This window comes from Oncorhynchus nerka, linkage group LG16 (genome assembly GCF_034236695.1).
Source record: "Oncorhynchus nerka isolate Pitt River linkage group LG16, Oner_Uvic_2.0, whole genome shotgun sequence".
Classification (NCBI taxonomy): Eukaryota; Metazoa; Chordata; class Actinopteri; order Salmoniformes; family Salmonidae; genus Oncorhynchus; species Oncorhynchus nerka.
Window position 1 is genome coordinate 7,836,056 of NC_088411.1, and position 18,362 is coordinate 7,854,417.

At 41.0% G+C, this 18,362-nt stretch overlaps 1 protein-coding gene and 1 long non-coding RNA gene across 6 annotated transcripts in view; both read right to left on the reverse strand.

Moving 5' to 3' along the window:
- Positions 1–12,610, reverse strand: part of LOC115143963 (dnaJ homolog subfamily C member 7-like) — a 48,952-nt gene extending 36,342 nt beyond the window's left edge. The window contains exon 1 of the mRNA XM_029684469.2: positions 12,482–12,610. Coding sequence (XP_029540329.1) covers positions 12,482–12,552 — 71 coding nt within the window. The 5' untranslated portion in view covers positions 12,553–12,610. The remainder of the gene's footprint in view (positions 1–12,481) is intronic.
- Positions 1,034–12,475, reverse strand: LOC115143964 (uncharacterized). Of its 5 annotated transcripts, none has more exons than XR_010459291.1 (4): positions 11,173–12,475; positions 10,371–10,854; positions 7,975–8,061; positions 1,034–1,311 (listed from the first exon to the last, which is right to left on the reverse strand). It is a non-coding gene; the product is annotated as an uncharacterized LOC115143964 (long non-coding RNA). The 5 variants fall into 5 exon arrangements; XR_010459290.1 differs by having other exon boundaries at positions 10,371–10,857; XR_003865750.2 differs by lacking the exon at positions 11,173–12,475 and having other exon boundaries at positions 10,371–10,423; positions 10,743–11,166.
- Positions 12,611–18,362: the final 5,752 nt, after the last annotated feature.

The following is an 18,362-nucleotide window of genomic DNA, read 5'->3' on the forward strand; positions in this document are numbered from 1 at the left end:
GAAGGAAGGGGATTAAATAAATATATCATTAAGACATAGGCCTACTACTAGGGGATGTGTAGTCTACTCAATTGGCTATAGCTGCAATTTAGCAACTGTCCCCTCTGTCCCAATTTAAAGTTGTGCCCCTGAGTTTACATGCTTTGGTTTGCCTGGCAGTTTCCAAATGTTAACATTTTAGAATTTGTGGCACAAATTTGTTAGCACTTTCCGCACATCCTGTCCAAATTATCCAAAAGCACCTAAAAATGGATTGTTACGCTCAGTCACTTACAGCTGATTTGAACATGATGCGAAAGAAATGCTAATAACAGTCACATGACTTGAAATGGGATTTGTGACACAAATGCAACCGTGCCAGCCACTGCATGGGGAAACTAAACCAAAGCATGGATTGCTGCTATACCTTGTTCATAGACTGTTTACAGGGTAAGGAAACCAATGAGAGAGTTCTATTAACCTGAGCCATGGTGCACCCATCTATGGCCCGTGACGTGAAAGGGCAAAAGCGGTGAAGGAGGAACGTCCTTCTCAAATCTAACAGTAATATACGCCACTCGGTCAAGTTGTCAACAAGGCAGCATGTTGCATCATCCAGAAACGTACATCTCTTTACATAGAAAATAGATTTGAACTAGTTTCCATTGGGAAGGCAGATAAAAAGCATTTTCACAAAAATAACTTTTGTATGTCAAATCACAATCCTACTCAGCAAAATGTCTGTGTGTGTCTCATTAATTATCGCTCTGTCAGTGAATACAATTGAATCATGTTTTGGCATGATTACATGTCATTTCAAGTAACTGACTGAAAGCATAATAAATCATATACTTTGCATAGAAAACCAAATAAAAGCTTGGAGATAGGTGTGTCACATATGCTAGAATGGATGTTTCAAAACAACAGCTGCATATGCATATTAGCTAATACATATGGTATAGCCTAGACATATCGCATAACTTCTCCAAAAATAGTTGTACAATGCGCTGTGCAATAAGCACCTGCCTGTAACAAAGAGACGACTAAGAAAGAATTAACACAAATATATTTATTAAATAAAGTAACTTATATACAAGTAACAATGGTGTTAATCAGTAGTGTAAGTGAGTGGATGCGTGCATTGATGGTGATGAGGGGTGTTGAGAGGTGCCAAAATAAATTAACAAAGCCCCAAAATGCCCCAACAAAAACAACATGTCTGCGCGGAGAGTCTCCTCGAAGTATGGGGGAAAGTATTTATTGCCAGGACACACCTGAGCCAAGGTGTGTCCCATCTCGCAGACGACCCTCCCAGCTCCACCCACCAACATTCTATTAGGGAAAACAAGAGCAGAGAAATAATTTGTCAGAGAGTGGGAGAACCCCCCTAGGGACCACACCAACCAAAAAAAAGATATCAAAATAATAAACATATTGCCCTGGTTAAAGCTACCCCACTGCCCCAGCCAACCTCATCCTCCCCAGACCTCAGCAATCTCTAAGTAGAATTAAAAAATGAGGACAGCAGGGAACAGATGACAGGAGCGACAAGATAACATAAAATACAGTTTCCCGGTTACGTGGACAAAAAGCATACGTCACAACACTCAGGGACTACACGCATGAGAAATCACATGTCCACGTAACCAGAACCAGATGCGTTCAGGAACAGTGCGCACGAGAGAGCATCAACAATATTATCAGACCCCCTGATGTGCCACACATTGAGATGGAATGCCTGTAAGAACATTATTCTCTGGTCAGGAGACAGACATATAGAAGGTGAGAGGGTTATGGTTGGTGTAGACCACATTTGGTACTACACCCGACATACACCTTGAAGTCTTGCAGCACCCAAGTGAGTGCTAGAGCTTCTTTTACCACCACGGAGTAGTTCAACTGATAACGGTTAAACTTCTTGGAAAAGAAACCAACGGGCCTCAACACCGGACACATCTGCTTACAGCAGGACTGCACTTGCAGTGACTTGCATCTACCTGCAAGGTCAATGACAAATCCACGCCAGGAGCAGCCAGCAACGGACTGGAGGTAAGCAAACTCTTCACATCAAAAGTCTGCCTACAGGAAACAGACATAAAACGCATTAGCTTTCAGCAAATCTGTCAGGGGAGCGAATACGGTACAGAAGTTCCTACAGAAACTACAATAACCAATCATTCCCAAGAAACGCATTAGTTGTTTATTAGTAGTTGACGGTCGAAAATCATCAACAGCTATCACTTTAGCCTGAACAGGACGCACTTCACCCTGCTCAACCACCTTACCAAGGTACGTAAATATCACCTGAGCAAACTCACTCTGCCAAGTTGATAGTGAGGCAACCCACTGCCAGGCGGTCGAACAAGGCTTGAATACGGGAGAAAACCCAATCTATAAGGTGCTGAAAAGTGCCAGGTGCATTACACAGGCCGAAACTAATAACCGAATATGAGTACAGACCGGAGGGCGTAATAAAAAGCAGAGAATTCAGATGCCCTACACCTGCCAATTGACCTTTAACATGTCAAACTTGTTCACAAACTTTGCTTCTCAACGTGATTAACGCAGTCCTCCATCTAAGGAAGAGGAAATTAATCTGGTTTAGTGACTTTACTGTAGTCTGTACAAAATCGGTTTGTCCCATCCGGTTTACTGACCAAGATACAGGGAGAAACCCAGCAGGGAAAATAAGGCTCTGCAATATCATTCTCCAGCATCCAGAACACTACATTTCTCTGGAGAAACTATAGAACCACTGACGGATGGGGTCCGCATCCCTAACATTATGTTTTATTAAGTTTGTACGTTTAGGCATATCAGAAGAAAAAAATAATAATTGGAAAACTCAGAATAAGACCGACCAACTCGTCTTGCCTATCAGCAAGTAGATGAGCAAGAAGGCTATCCAAAACACCCAGTGACTCTACATTTTTCAATCTACCCTGCAGTACACAATCGTCGGGACATCCTCACCATGCACGAACAATTATTTTTTTATTAACTAGGTAAGTCAGTTAAGAACAAATTCTTATTTTACCCCGGCCAAACCCAGACGCCCTGGGCCATTTGTGCGCCGTCCTATGGGACTCCCAATCACGACTGGATGTGATGCAGCCTGGATTCGAACCACGGACTGCAGTGACACCTCTTGCACTGCGATGCAGTGCCTTAGACTGCTGCGCCACTCGGGAGCCTTTCAGCAGTTCAGAATCCAACATCAGTTTACGCAATGGAAATGAGTGTTCGACCCGATTCCCCTAATTGAAACACGATTCCCTGAATCAGTCTCAGCAAAGAAAAGGTAACAGACTAACAAACAACTCTGAGCCACCTGTGTCCCTCAAGATCTACACTGGCACGTTACTTCCTAACAGACACACAAAACCCTATGTAATGAAAGGTAAATAATCTGGGTCAATTGGGACTTTAACATGCACCTGGGCATAAGACGAAGTGACCGGAGTTAACGGATGTGAGACTGGCGCTTCCATCGCCGTAGGCTTAGGTTTAACGTTAGCGCCAGTACTGAATTTACCCTTAGAGAGAACAGGACATTTGTTTTTTCAATGACCTGAACCCTGACAGTAATGTCAATTGACCGAAGTCAGCTTTACCATGGGAGCCAGGCTCAACTCTAGATGAATGAAGCTCTGCCCGTGAACCAGAGTGTCTCGTTGGTCGAGGCTCAAATCTCTCCAAACGCCCCCACTCAATCCGAATACAGGGCTCTGCAAAGCCACTTATTTGAGTCAAAACATACTCGTCCGCCAAAACCTCAGCTTCAGAGACAGTCTTCACTTTTCGTTTGTTAATTGATCTGGGTTTGTGTCCTTAAATTGTTCTAGCATAATCAGATCACACAGCCCCTAGAAAGTCTTAACCACAGAGGAACACCTGCGATTAAACTGTGAAGATAACTTTAGCTCAAATTCAACATGAGGCTGTTTGTTTATCATCCCTTTTTAAAGTTCTAAATTGTTGGCAGTAAGCCTCAGGAACCAATTCGTAAATCTGTAACACAGCCATTGACCTCACAACTGACAACGTTGGCTACACCAAAGTGCTGAATATGTTTCCTGTGCTTTACCAGTTTACACACACAGCAACATTAAAGTGTGATTAGAATCAGGTCAACTCCTAGCGCTAGAAACTTACTCTAACAATGAAAAGAATGAGTCAGGGTCCTTTCATTAAATTTTGGCAACAGCTGTAAGTTTCCAACAATATCAAGTGTGTCCAGGGCATGAACGAAAGAGGAGCGACCCTTAGGTGAATCAGGGTCACATTACATAAGCAAACTCTCGAGAACTCTCCTTCCCTAACCAATTCTAACCGCTCGTAGCAGCTTGATTTTAGCGAGCTCCAAATACTCTAAATTCTAATTCCTTGTCATGCTTAACACAATCAGCACGCTACAAATCCCATTTAAATTCAAATTCCTTAACATGACTATGCTCAAGCTGTAACAGAAGCAGTCATTTCTGCTGTTCAGAAGAAAGGCTACTAGGGCTAACAGACGGAGAGGCCATTGCAGCGAAACCGGGAGATGGCTGGAGAGTCCCCGGCAGAGGCTGCCCCAGTGGTAACTACAAGTATACCACTCTCAATCAGATTGACCTTCAATATCAACCTAACATAATTTTTTTTAAATTTATCACTCATTTCAACCTGGTAGTGTTCAGCGATCTTCAACAACTGTACTTTAGTACATAATTCGAAAAGTTCCTCTGATGGAACGTGAATGAACATTTGACGCCATAATCACAACTACTAAAAGAATACATACAAATCTCACTCTTCCCCTCTGCTGAGCACACCAGACTGGACCTTAAACAAGATAGGTGCCAATCACACTGGGCACCACAGGTGAGAGATGAGCTATACAGCACCAGTCTGAATTTGGCACACCTACTCATTCAAGGGTTTTTCTTTATTTTTACCATTTAAAAAATTGTAGAATACTGAAGGTCAAAACTATGAAATAACACATATGGAATCATGTAGTAACCAAAATAAAATAAAGTGTTAAATCGAAATAATTTCATATTTAAGTTTTCAAAGTAGCCACCCTTTGCCTTGACAGCTTTGCACTCTTGGCATGCTCTCAACCAGCTTCATGAGATAGTCACTTGGAATGCATTTCAATTAACAGAGGTGTCTTGTTAAAAGTTCATTTGTGGAATTTCTTTCCGTCATAACGCATTTGAGCAAATCAGTTGTGTTGTGACATGGTAAGAGTGGTAAACAGAAGATAGCCCTATTTGGTAAAAGACCATATTCCATAATGGCAAGAACAGCTCAAATAAGCAAAGAAACAGTCCATCATTACTTTAAAGAACTTTGAAAGTTTCTTCAAATGCCGTCACAAAAACCACCAAGCGCTATGATGAAACTGGCCCTCATGAGGACCGCCACAGGAATAGAAGACCCAGAGTTACCGCTGCTGCAGAGGATACGTTCTTTAGTTACCACCCCCAGAAATTGCAGCCTGAATAAATGCTTCAGGATTCAAGTAACAGACACATCTCAACATCACCTGTTCAGAGGAGACTGCGTGAATCAGAACTTTATGGTCAATTGCTGCAAAAAAACGACTAAAGGACACCAATAACAAGAGACTTGCATGGGCCAAGAAACACAAGCAATGGACGTTAGACCGGTGGAAATCAGTCCTTTAGTGCAAATTTGAGATGGTTTGGGATGAGTCGGACCGCGGAGTTTAGAAAACACAGCCAACAAGTGCTCAGCATATGTGGGAACTCCTTCAAGACTGTTGGAAAAGCATTCCAGGTGAAGCTGGTTGAGAGAATGCCAAGAATGTGCAAAGCTGTCAAGGCAAAGGGTAAAAATATATTTTGATTTTGTTTTTAACACTTTTTTGGTTACTGCATGATTCCATGTGTGTTATTTCATAGTTGTGATGTCTTCACTATTATTCTACAATGTAGAAAATAGTACAAATAAAAAACTCTGAAAGAGTAGGTGTACAAACTTTTGACTGGTATTGTACAAGGTGCTTCACCAAATCCTACAACAGCTCAACCCTAGTTTTTGTGCGGATTCGCGGTGGGTAATTACGCACTGTAGCCCGCTAGAAAGGGGGAGGGGCAGCAAAATGGCAGATTCCACCCAAGCAACAGATGTGCCCCCTGAGACAACTGAACGGTCCACGGACCCCACACAAAAATAGCTAACAAAATAACTAACTGCCCAACGTATTCCAAATTGAAACTCGTCGCCAAAAGACTAACAGGGCTATGGCTCCGGGGAGCAAATGGCACTTATCCTATCCAAATCTCCCATTGAGGTACACATCAGAATGTACTCACCTCTTGGGACAAATGTCCCAACAGCAAGTAGAGCAAGAGTTTCCAGCCTGGGCAGGGGACTGGAAACGAACCAATGTTCCTCTCTCCAACGCAGCACACCAATTATACAATGCAGTGGCAAGTTTACCAAACAAACATAAACAAAGGCAGCCAACACTGGGCCTACCAAACAGCGCAACTCAAGACAGCAGTATCAAAACATGAACAGAGTTGATCAAAACACTCAAATTGTTTTCTCCTAAACAAAATACAATTACCAGTTAACTTAACGACACTAGTATTAGGCCTACTGGCATATTTTCCAGGCAACACAACTGTTTGATGACAAGCAAAATCACTGATACGTCTCTAAGGCACTATACAGAACACGTATAAGACTAAGCAGTGAATACCAACCAAAGCGCATCCCAATTAGCATTCACCCATCATAATGCATAAAAGAAAAATATATATTTATTAAATAAAGTAACCTATATATAAGTAACAATGGTGTGTGTGTAATCAGTAGTGTAAGCGAGTGGATGAGTGCATAGATGGTGATAATGAGGGGTATTGAGAGGTGCCAAAATAAACTAACAAAGCCCCAAAAATGGCACAAAAAAAAACCAGCATGTCTGCGTGGTCTCCTCGATGTATGTGTGAGGGTGTATTTATCCCCGGGACACACCTGAGCCCAGGTGTGTCCCATCGCGCTGACAACCCTCCCAGCTCCGCCCACCAACAATCCTATTAAGGATAACAAGAGCAGAGAGAAAGAATTCAGCAGACAGAGTGGGAGGGTCTTCACAAACCGTAGTTACATTTCTAAACGAGATGAAATCTCAAATAGCAGCTTCTCAATACCATGCATAATGTAGGATGCATTGGAACATAAGGTATGGCGAATAATAGAGCCTGTAGGATTATAGTTTGGAAATGTGAGTTTTAAATACTAAATGTTCAGTGTATGCGAGTATATTTAGGTGGTTTAAATTATTAACCTTTAAAGTTGACAGTGTCAAAATCTTGCCAATCCATTCATTATTCTTCTACTAACTATGACTGAGTACGAGACATGTTTCCCATGATCTAAATATAGTGTAACCTACCAATCAATGTCTATTTCGTGCCATGGAGGGTACAATCTTACAGTCCAGAAATGAAAAGCTTTTACCATGCATGCCAAAAGCCTGGGCCTCTGATAGAGACTGTAGAAGAGTCATCAACGCACCCTTTAGTTTCCCCCACCTCTCTAGGAGCATTTGTGCGCCCAGGACCTATAGGCATATCGAAAGGATCCCACCCTTGTCACCAATGTAGCGGACCGATGTAGACAGACAAGTGCCTTAGCGGAATGCAATCTAAAGCGTGTGTCTTGTGTGGTCCAGAGATGAGAACTCTACCATCTATGGCAAAAGCCTGGGCTCCTGACGGGTACAATTGAATTCTCCCCAATGCATGTTACAATAGTAAAATAATCTGTCAAACTGATTCACAGTGAATTGAGTCTTTGAGATGTTCAAACAGGCACACATCTGTGGTTGGTGTTCTTCAACTCTAAAAATGCACTAGATTGTTTAAGACCAAACCCAAAAAGAAAAGACAACAGGCAAATGCATACGTGGTCCCAATGTCTAAATAGTGAAAGCAGGGCTAGTTCAAACTGCAGTAGGAAGGTTCTCCTTACAGCCCATGCTTGGCGAATAGCACTTGGTTGATCTCTGGGAGATGGACACAGGAGAGCTGAATAGATCACGTGAGACAAGTGAGAGACCTGAATGAATAAAAGAAATAACAGCAAAGTAATGAAGTTTGTGAGCTAGAAAATGTACATCCTGACAGTCATCCTACTTCAACTATTGACAGGGATAATGAGGCATTTCTTATTTGTCAGTATAAATTAAATTAGTGGGTCCAGCCTTTGAATGTATTAGATTTACACTACTTGTCCTACAGGTCAGTCCTCTTAAATTATTACTTGGAATAAATTGATAGCTAAAACGCTCAACGTCCCGGAATTACATGCTAGCTAGTAATAAACCTACACTATATCACAAAGTATGTGGACATCTGCTCGTCAAACATCCGATTCCAAAATCACGGGCATTAATATGGACTTGGTCCCCCCCTTTGCTACTATAACAGCCTCCACTCTTCTTGGAAGGCTTTCCATTAGATGCTGGAACATTCCTGAAAGAACTTGCTTCCATTCAGCCACAAGAGCATTAGAGGTCAGGCACTGATGTTGGGCAATTAGGCCTGACTCGCAGTCAGTGTTACAATTCATCCCAAATGTGTTTGATGGGGTTGAGGTCAGGGCTCTGTGCAGGCCAATCAAGTTCTTCCACGCTGATCTCGACAAACCATTTCTGAATGGACCTTGCTTTGGGCACGGGGACATTGTGCAGCAGGTAGCCTAGTGGTTAGAGCATTGGACTAGAACCGGAAGGTTGCTCGATCGAATCCCCGAGCTGACAAGGTAAAAATCTGTTGTTCTGCACCTGATCAAGGCAGTTAACCCACTGTTCCTAGGTCGGTGTTGAAAATAAGAATGTGTCCTTATTAATTGACTTGCCTAGTTAAATAAAATAAAAAATGTAAGTCACGCTAAAACATGAAAGAGCCTACCCCAAATTGTTGCCACAAAGTTAGAAGCACACAATCGTCTAGAATGTCATTGTATGCTGTAGTGTTAAGATTTCCCTTCCCTGGAACTAAGAGGCCAAGCCCGAACCATGAAGAACAGCCCCAGAGCATTATTATTCTACCTCCACTGAACTTTACAGTTGGCACTACGCAGTCGGTTAGGTAGCATTCTCCTGGCATCTGCCAAACCCAGATTAGTCCGTAGGACTGCCAGACGGTGAAGAGTGATTTATCACGCCAGATTACACGTTTCCACTGCTCCAGAGTCCAATGGGGACGAGCTTTACATCACTCCAGCTGACACTTGGCAATGTGCATGGTGAGCTTAGGCTTGTGTGTGGCTGCTCGGCTATGGAAACCCATTTCGTGAGGCTCCCGACAAACAGTTATTGTGCGAACAGTGCTTCCAGAGGCAGTTTGGAACTTGGTAGTGAGTGTTGCAACCAAGGACAGACAATTGTTACACACTACGTAGGCATTCAGCAGCCCCATTCTGTGAGCTTGTGTAGCCTACCACTTTGTCTAGGAGCAACAACAGCTCAGCCACGTTACCACTTCACAATAACAGCACTTACAGTTGACCAGAGAAGCTCTAGCAGGGCAGAAATGTGACGAAATGACTTGTTGGAAAAGTGGCATTAAAGGTTTTTATAACTATACAAAGATAGACCACAGCCTGTTGTTTCCAATGGGAACATATGAGGCCTAGTGGCCAGAACAAGCAAGGAGGAGGGCAGAAGCAAGCACGAGCTAGCGAGATCCTATCGGCGCATTCTAGCGTGCATCTGCATATTTCCGTTACGAGCTAGCGAGATCCTATTGGCGCGTTCTAGCGTGCATCTGCATATTTCCGTTAGGGAACACCTACTCTGAAGTAGGCGTGTGCATTAACTCAATTCTCCTTTACACTCCTAAACAACACGATTTTGAAAAACTTTGCAAAAAGTGAAGTCTACAAAACGTAGTCCACTCTGTTCATAAGATTATAGTTTTAGGAACAGAAAACTGTATTGAGATCAAACGTTTCATAGATGAGAAAATGCCTGACATTTATACATCTGGTGAAGTATCTGTCCCATTGTGGTGGCATCCTACGAAGGTGCCACGTTGAAAGTCACTGAGCTCTTCAGTAAGGCCATTCTACTGCCACTCTATGGAGATTGCGTGACTATGTGCTCGATTTTATACACCTGTAAGCAATGGATGTGGCTGAAATAGCCAAATACACTAATTTGAAGGGGTGTCCACATACTGTTGGATATATAGTGCATTTATTCCGACTAGCTAGCAACATATCTACTTGTTCTATCTAGCAAACATTAGCAACATTACTATGGTTGCTGTGTTCTATGTTTGGAGTCATTTTACAGCTTGCGTTGATGCATCACGTTTCTATGGCTAAATAGCTAAATTACAAATACATTTAAAATACTTTACCTGATAGCAGTTTGTCGGAAGGAGGTCTCTCGACGTCAGCAGTTTTCTACTACCTTAGATACGGATAACATGATCACCGGCGATAGTACACAAATTTATATTGGTTTACAGTTTAGTATTTGGCGGCGTTTGCCTGTCCAGCTAGCGAACATAAGTCATTATTTTGACAAACGGAATGTGTTCAGAATTGTTAAAACCAGCTCCTCCCTCAACAGAGATTGATCATCTCGAAAACGAATGCAACTAGCTTGCTAAGGGTTACCACATATAGTTAGCTAACGATATTGACTGACCTTATTTTAACGCCCAAAAAAACATAATACTTCCAGGTCAACTGTAATATGAATACCATTGTAAAGCACAATTATCTACCCTTTCCAGGAAAATCAATGACAAGCCCGTCATGCTGCCCGTCTCTGCATGATTGAAGAAGGCAATGAGCTCTGTTGGGTCTTTTTAAAAATGGCGGGTGGGGAAACGAAACCTACTGCGTGATAAGGAAAGCGGGAGATAAGCAGTGTGGGAAAACAGATTATTTTCACCTGATCTGTCCAATTTATCACCTCTGAAATGTAAATAAAACACAACCAGCGTCTGTATATAGCCTTGCTACTCTTATTTTCAAATGTATTTTTCCTGTTTTATTTCTTTACATACACACACACCTTTTTTTCCCACTATTGGTTAGAGCCTGTAAGTAAGCTGTAAGGTCTACCTACACCTGTTGTATTCAGCGCACATGACAAATAAACTTTGATTTGATTTAAAACACTAAAAGTTTATATAATGTGTCATTACATACCTATTTGAAGTTTGTCGAGTTAGAGTCGGGTTTTTAGGGCGGCACTAAAGTTATCTTCAGAAGTAAACAGCGGCTGTTGCGGATTTTGAGTCATGGTGGCTTGCAGCGATTATGCAAAAAAATGAATGCATTTAGTTGTACAATTGACTAAGTATCCGCCTTACCCTGTCCCTTTCTTGTTTTTAAACTGCGAGAGAAGCCCTACACCTGGTGGAGAGAGGCTGTACTACACAGAATGAGTTGCATAATGCGTACGTACGTCACAATTTAACAGCGTCAGAGGGGGCAGTTTTTTCAACTTTTCTCCTCCAATACTATCCGGCCATTACCATGTCAATAGAAACGTAGTTCACAACCCAGATTTTGATGCCAACACAGTCCTATTAGTTTTCATTGCGGTCTCGTTTGAATGCCGCGGTTGCGCAAATTTTTACTGAACGGGGTTAGTCAACAGTAATTGTGTCATTTTGTTTGGGTAAACTGTCCACATCCACTTTTTTCCATTAGGCCCATCCATGTAAACTAACAGCGTGATATCCTGCAACCACATCAAGTGCACACTTCGTTTCTTTTGAAAACCAAACTTAAATGCTAAGTCGCTAACTAGCGAGCACAAAGATCATTGATAACTGGATCTCAACGCTAAGTAGGCAAAAAAAAGGCCACATCCGTTCATTTGAAAAATGTAATGAGCAGACCAATATACATATACAACGGTTACAACAGTTGACACTTGTGTGGCAAGTAGCTACTATGATGGCATTATCATCGTGACTGAGAAATGGGTCATTCCGTCTGGCCTCAGCATGGTTTTATCCTCTAGCCACTTTTTGCTTCCTAGGATAATCCATAGGCAACCTAACATGAGTGGCAAAAATGCAGTGACAAAGGATACACATAGAACAGCACAGTTCAGGGTGGTTTGCAGATTTAGTCAATTAACGTTAGCTAGATAAACTAGAACCTCGAACCAATTTTGTCATTGTAAAGTAACGTCAATTGCCAATACGAAGGAACAAATGGCATAGTTAACTAATACTAGCTAGGATAGATTGCTTTCTGGAACGTTCTGTCTGGAGACTCGAGACCGTTGATAATGCCCCTTGGATTAGCTAGTTAGTTGTAGCTAACGTTACCTAACCCTTGTTAGTTGGTGAAAGACAGTTAACGTTAGCGAGCTAACGTTACTGTTAGTTAGCTAGCCGGGTAGGCCCCGCTAAATAGAAATGACGATTATGCTCGGATTTCGATCAAATAACAAAGGGTACTTTCTTCCCAACCATTCATGAAAAAGTGCATATTTAGCTACCTCTCCATGTCGGCGTCAATAATTATTTGTGGCTCTAGTTCCGTCTGCATGTCGAAGTCAACAGCTGCCATTTTTCCTGAAAGGAACCCGTCTTTTTTCCCAACGAGTTCAGCCAAAGCCACGCCTAGGGGCGTATTTCAGCCTACATACCTCCGCGTCATTGGTCAACAGCATGCGAACGGTGATTGGATAGTTTGGGAGCCTCAGCCAGGCGTATGTGGTGGAGTGATTCAGGTCAGAATTCTGCCAGGTGAAGCTACTGATACCTCTCAATTTAAGGGCTTTATTGGAATGGGAAACATATGTTTACATTGCCAAAGCAAGTGAAATATGTAATAAACAAAAGTTAAATAAACAAAAAATGAACAGTAAACATTACACTTCCAAAAGTTCCAAAAGAATAAAGATATTTCAAATGTCATATTACGTATATACACAGTGTTGTAATGATGAGCAAATAGCTAAATAGTACAAAAGGGAAAATAAACATAAATATAGGTTATATTTACAATGGTGTTTGTTCTTCACTGGTTGCCCTTTTCTTGTGGCAGCAGGTCACACATCTTGCTGCTATGATTGCACACTGTGGTATTTCACCCAGTTATGGGAGATTGTCCAAATTTGACTTGTTTTCTAATTCTTTGTGTGTCTGTGTAATCTGAGGGGAATATGTGTCTCTAATGTGGTCATACATTTGGCAGGAGGTTAGGAAGTCCAGCTCAGTTTGCACCTCATTTTGTGGTCTGTTTGTGAAGAGACCCAGGACCAGCTTGCTTAGGGGGCACTTCTCCAGGTTAATTTCTCTGTAGGTGATGGCTTTGTTTTGGAAGGTTTGGGTATTGTTCATTTTAGGTGGTTGTAGAATTTAACGTCTATTTTCTGGATTTTGATAATTAGTGGGTTTCGGCCTAATTCTGCTCTGCATGCATTATTTAGTGTTTTACGTTGGACACAGATCTCTAAGAAGATACGTTTCCATGGAAGTCCTGGGTTTACTGACGCCAAGAAAGGTGAGAAGACCGATGAAAACGTGAATCAACTGAATTAATGTTACTGTGTGAATTACATTTTCATGTTTGAATTGTTCAAGAGTTCATGAAGAGCTATGAATTTTCATATATTTTGCTCTGCAAGTGCTATGGATTTATTGTTAAAGGAAAACTGTTATTTTGTTTGTTGGAGAGCAACAAGGGTGCACTCCTATCATTTAAATTGAGTTGATTAGATTAGAATCTGGCCATGTTTTCCTGTCTTTTGTTTTCACTAGTAAAGTGCAAAGAAATGCTAACTCAGGTGGGCATGATTTTCTGCTTGAATTTGGTTAAAAGACTGTGAATTTGTTCATACTTTGAGAACTTGCTACCAAGCTGCTGTGTGTATCTGACACACACAGTTTTTTCTTTTAGAGATTATTTTGAATTGAAGACATGTTACCACGTTGTTTTAACCTAATGGTAATAGTCATATAGGCTACTCTGTGTTATTCTTTAATGTATCATACATTTCATGTACACTAATTGTTTCTGTAAATTGTTTCATGACTAATGCATCCTATTAGTTGAATGGAGTAATTGCATTCCTTGTTTTACAGTTATTTGATGAACTAAACACCTATAATTTAGTAGGTCTATTGGTAGTTATTTACACTATACACATAGCATATTCGTGGGTACCACCTTGACATCGCTGATCTGCTTGCCTCAATTAATTAATGCTAGAACACTGGTCGCCAGGATTAGCTATTTGTATCTAGTCTCTTAATAATTGCGTAATAATGCAAGTTTGACACATGTCCATTATACTGTAGTCATACTGTCGTTGATGCAATGATTCGCTATCTTGCTAGATCCTCTAGAGATGCACATGGCCTGTTATATCCCCACCAGTAAATGTGAACCGTTTAATGCCGTTTTTTAAATAATCTACAATGTTGATTTATGGTAATTTATGTTAATGAAATTCAAACTGCTACACTTGATCAACAAGTTTTGTTTTATTTCATAACATTTACAACTTTTGTCAATTTCTTCATTGTTTTGTACATTTCTTGATTGCATTGAGCATGTATTTTTTTGTCAGTCCTGTCAATATTGAGTGATCACACATGCATCAGCATGCATACAGTAGAAGGCTACTTTGCCTGTGCTAAAAGTGGAGCTGTTTCACAGTATTGTTGGTTATTTTAACCACCAAAATTTCTGTAATAATAAAAAAAAAAACTGAAAACCACAGAACCACCACTGCAATTATAGCCCTACATTCAGAAAAAAAGCTGCCATCTAGAACCTAAAAGGATTCTTCTGCTGTCCCCATAAAACCCTGTTTGGTTCCACGTAGAACCCCTTCTGTGTCTAGGTAGAACCCTTTTGGGTTCCATTCCACAGAGGGTTCGATTTGGAACCCAACAAGGTTCTTACTGGAACCAAAAATACTTCAACCTGGAACCAAAAAGGGGTTCTCCTTTGGTGACAGCCAAAGAACCCTGTTGGAACCCCTTTTTCAGAGAGTGTACAAGTTTAATTTACACCATTTCATTATGTACTCAAACTTCTGCCTGGTATTCAAGATAACACGCAACATAACACCACCAACTTAAGGTTTTCGTCAACCTCTGCTCAGACTAAAATAGCAGTGTTCCAAGAACCTCCACCAGGGGAGACTAGCATCCTCAAACGGATATTAATGAGACACGAGGGCACCCCACACTCATTTTAGATCCCAAGGGGTCTTCATTTTCATATGCTCTCACTCACATCACTATCTCCTTTTTGCCATCTTCCATTTCAACATTGATACATAAGGACATCATATGTCTTTTCTTGGAACTCTATGTACGCACACACTACTGTAGCATCTTGTTTACATTTCTCTCATTCTAGCTGTCCAGCTGAGGCCTTGGGGTGGATCATGTTTCAATGAGATGACCACAGGAGTATGTAAGTACAGTCATTTTCAGTGTGCCGGCAAATTTGTTGAACAGGAGAAGAGGATGTGTTTGTGGAGGGAGAGCAGTGGGCGTGGTGGGTTGAACAGCTGCAGTGAAGTTAATTGAAGGTCAAATAAAAATACATTAATACAAATCACATCTTGACAAAAACAAAGATCGATTTAGAAATTAGACATTGCCATAGTTCAACAGCTGAAAAGCCTTCATGAGCATGCTCCCAGAGATAGCAAGACATCCAGTATTTACTGAATGAAGTAGCCTACCCATCTCCATTTACAATTTCATTCATCAATAAAATAAATTATACTAAAGCACATTCAATGACGTTATTATTGTAGACTATAGGCTACTCCTGTATCTACCTGGTAATCATTGAATTAAGTATCATACCCATCCACACTTAAAATTGTATTTATCAATTAGATAAATAATACTAGCACATAGTTACATTATTGAAGAATAGGCTACTCCTGTATCCACACAATAATAGGATACCGTTATGATTTCATTGGTCTTGTCAGGCATGATTTTAAGTCTTCAATCGAAGTTCTATGCTGTACCTCGTTTCTCACCTTCAGGGAAAAGTAGTTATGCATCCCCCTTCATTTCAGCTCGTGTGTGTGACAGTGTAAAAATCTACCCAGAAACCTGGCACCATCCCAAAGGTGAAGCATGGTGGTGGCAGCATCATGCTGTGGAGATGTTTTTCCAGTGGCAGGGACTGGGAGACTAGTCAGGATCAAGGGAAAGCTGAATGGAGCAAAGTACAGAGAAATCCTTGATGAAATCCTGCTCCAGAGCGCTCAGGACCTCAGACCGGGGTGAAGGTTCACCTTCCAACAGGACAACAAACCGAAACACACAGCCAAGACAATGCAGAATTAGCTTCGGGACAAGTCTCTGAATGTCCCTGCCACTGTAATCGGTGCCAAAGGTGCTTCAACAAAGAACTGAGTAAAGGGTCTGAATACTTAACTAAAATGTGATATTTGTTTTGGTTTAAAATTTGCATACATTTCTAAAAACCTGTTTTTGCTTTGTCATTATTGGGTGTTGTGTGTAGAATGATGAGGGGAAAAAAATACAATTAAATTCATTTTAGAATAAGGCTGTAACGTAACATAAGGTTACGGGGTCTGAATACACTATGTGTGTATTTCTTTATGAACTTAATTCTAAATTACGGGAACTTTGGTCCTCCACACTTACAAGCCTTTCATTCTAATAGTAATATACCATATTCTTAAAATTCAACAGATGCAGACTTTGGCAGGGGGGAAAAAAACTCAGATTGGAGAGTACCAGTCACCCATTCAATGGTGTTCCCTTTTCAAAGGCAATGCTACCAAATACTAATTGAGTGTATGTAAACTACTGACCCACAGAAATAAAAGCTGAAATAAATCACTCTACTATTATGACATTTCAGATTCTTCAAATAAAGTGGTGATCCGTACTGACCTAAGACAGGGAATTTTTACTAGGATTAAATGTCAGGAATTGTGAAAAACTGAATTAATGTATTTTGCTAAGGTGTATGTAAACTTCCGACTTCAACTGTACATACCTCCTACACATAACCATTAACTTCTGGTGTAGCAAGTATTTCAAATTTACAACCCAACCACTGAAACCAGACTGTGGCCCTTCTCTCCATAGAATACCTAATATCTAACAATAACATATTCTGACAGAACGTAAACTGCATTCTCCTCTCTACCAGCTGTCAGAGCAGCTCACAGATCACCGAACCTGTACATAGCCCATCTAAATATTGCACACTGTATATAGACCTTTCCTATTGTATTATTGATTGCATGTTTGTTTATTCCATGTGTAACTGTGTTGTATGTGTCAAACTACTTTGCTTCATCTTGGCCAGGGCGGAGATGTAAAATGAGAACTTGTTCTCAACTAGCCTACCTTGTTAAATAAAGGTGAAATAAATAAATACAAATATTTCAAGTTTAGAAGTCAGAACATTAACTCCATATTGTTCAACATTATATAAACTTGTAAATGACTTATAATTGAACAAAAAAAATACAATGAACAAAATTATTAGGTTTACACCTCTGAGACTTATGGCCTGATCTGATCTATTATTACACAGTCTTATTCCACCTCTCGTCTGACAACCGATAATGACATTTCAGCTGGAGCTTTTGACTTCCTCCATTTTCTCCTTCTGGTTCCTAAGAGAGCAATAGCACAAGACTTGAAAAGCAAAGAGAAACAAAATATATTTATTAATAATATGCAAAGAAAAAACTGTTTGATAGCATGATGATTCCCACTCTCTCCTGATTCTATGCTGTCGGGATACTTTTTCTGCTGGGTTCCACAAAAATGAAGGCCCTAAAAAAGGTCCTCATACTTTCATCCAGTCTTCCCCCGCCCGGCCACAGGTTCCAAAAGGTGTTCCCAAGCCATGTAATTTTCAGTTCACTCCCCATCTCCTATTTGCCTATTAAAAACTGTAATATCTTACGCTTCATGGCTGAACGACGACACTCAACATACAGCTGGCTGGTTATACGTTGTATCGGCAGGATAGAACAGCGGCGTCTGGTAAGACAAGGGGTGGTGGACAATGCATATGTAAACAGCTGGTGCACGATATCTAAGGAAGTCTCAAGGTTTTGCTCGCCTGAGGTAGAGTATCTCATGATAAGCCTTAGACCACACTATCTACCTAGAGAGTTCCTGTATTTTTGTAGCTGTCTACATACTACCACAGACCAATGCTGGCACTAAGACTGCACTCAATGGGCTGTATTCCGCCACAAGCAAACAGGAAAACGTTCACCCAGAGGCGGCGCTCCTAGTAGCCGGGGACTTTGACGCAGGGAAACTTAAGTCTGTTTTACCAAATTTCTAATCAGCATGTCAAATGTGCAACCAGAGGGGGAAAAAATAAAACTCTGGACCACC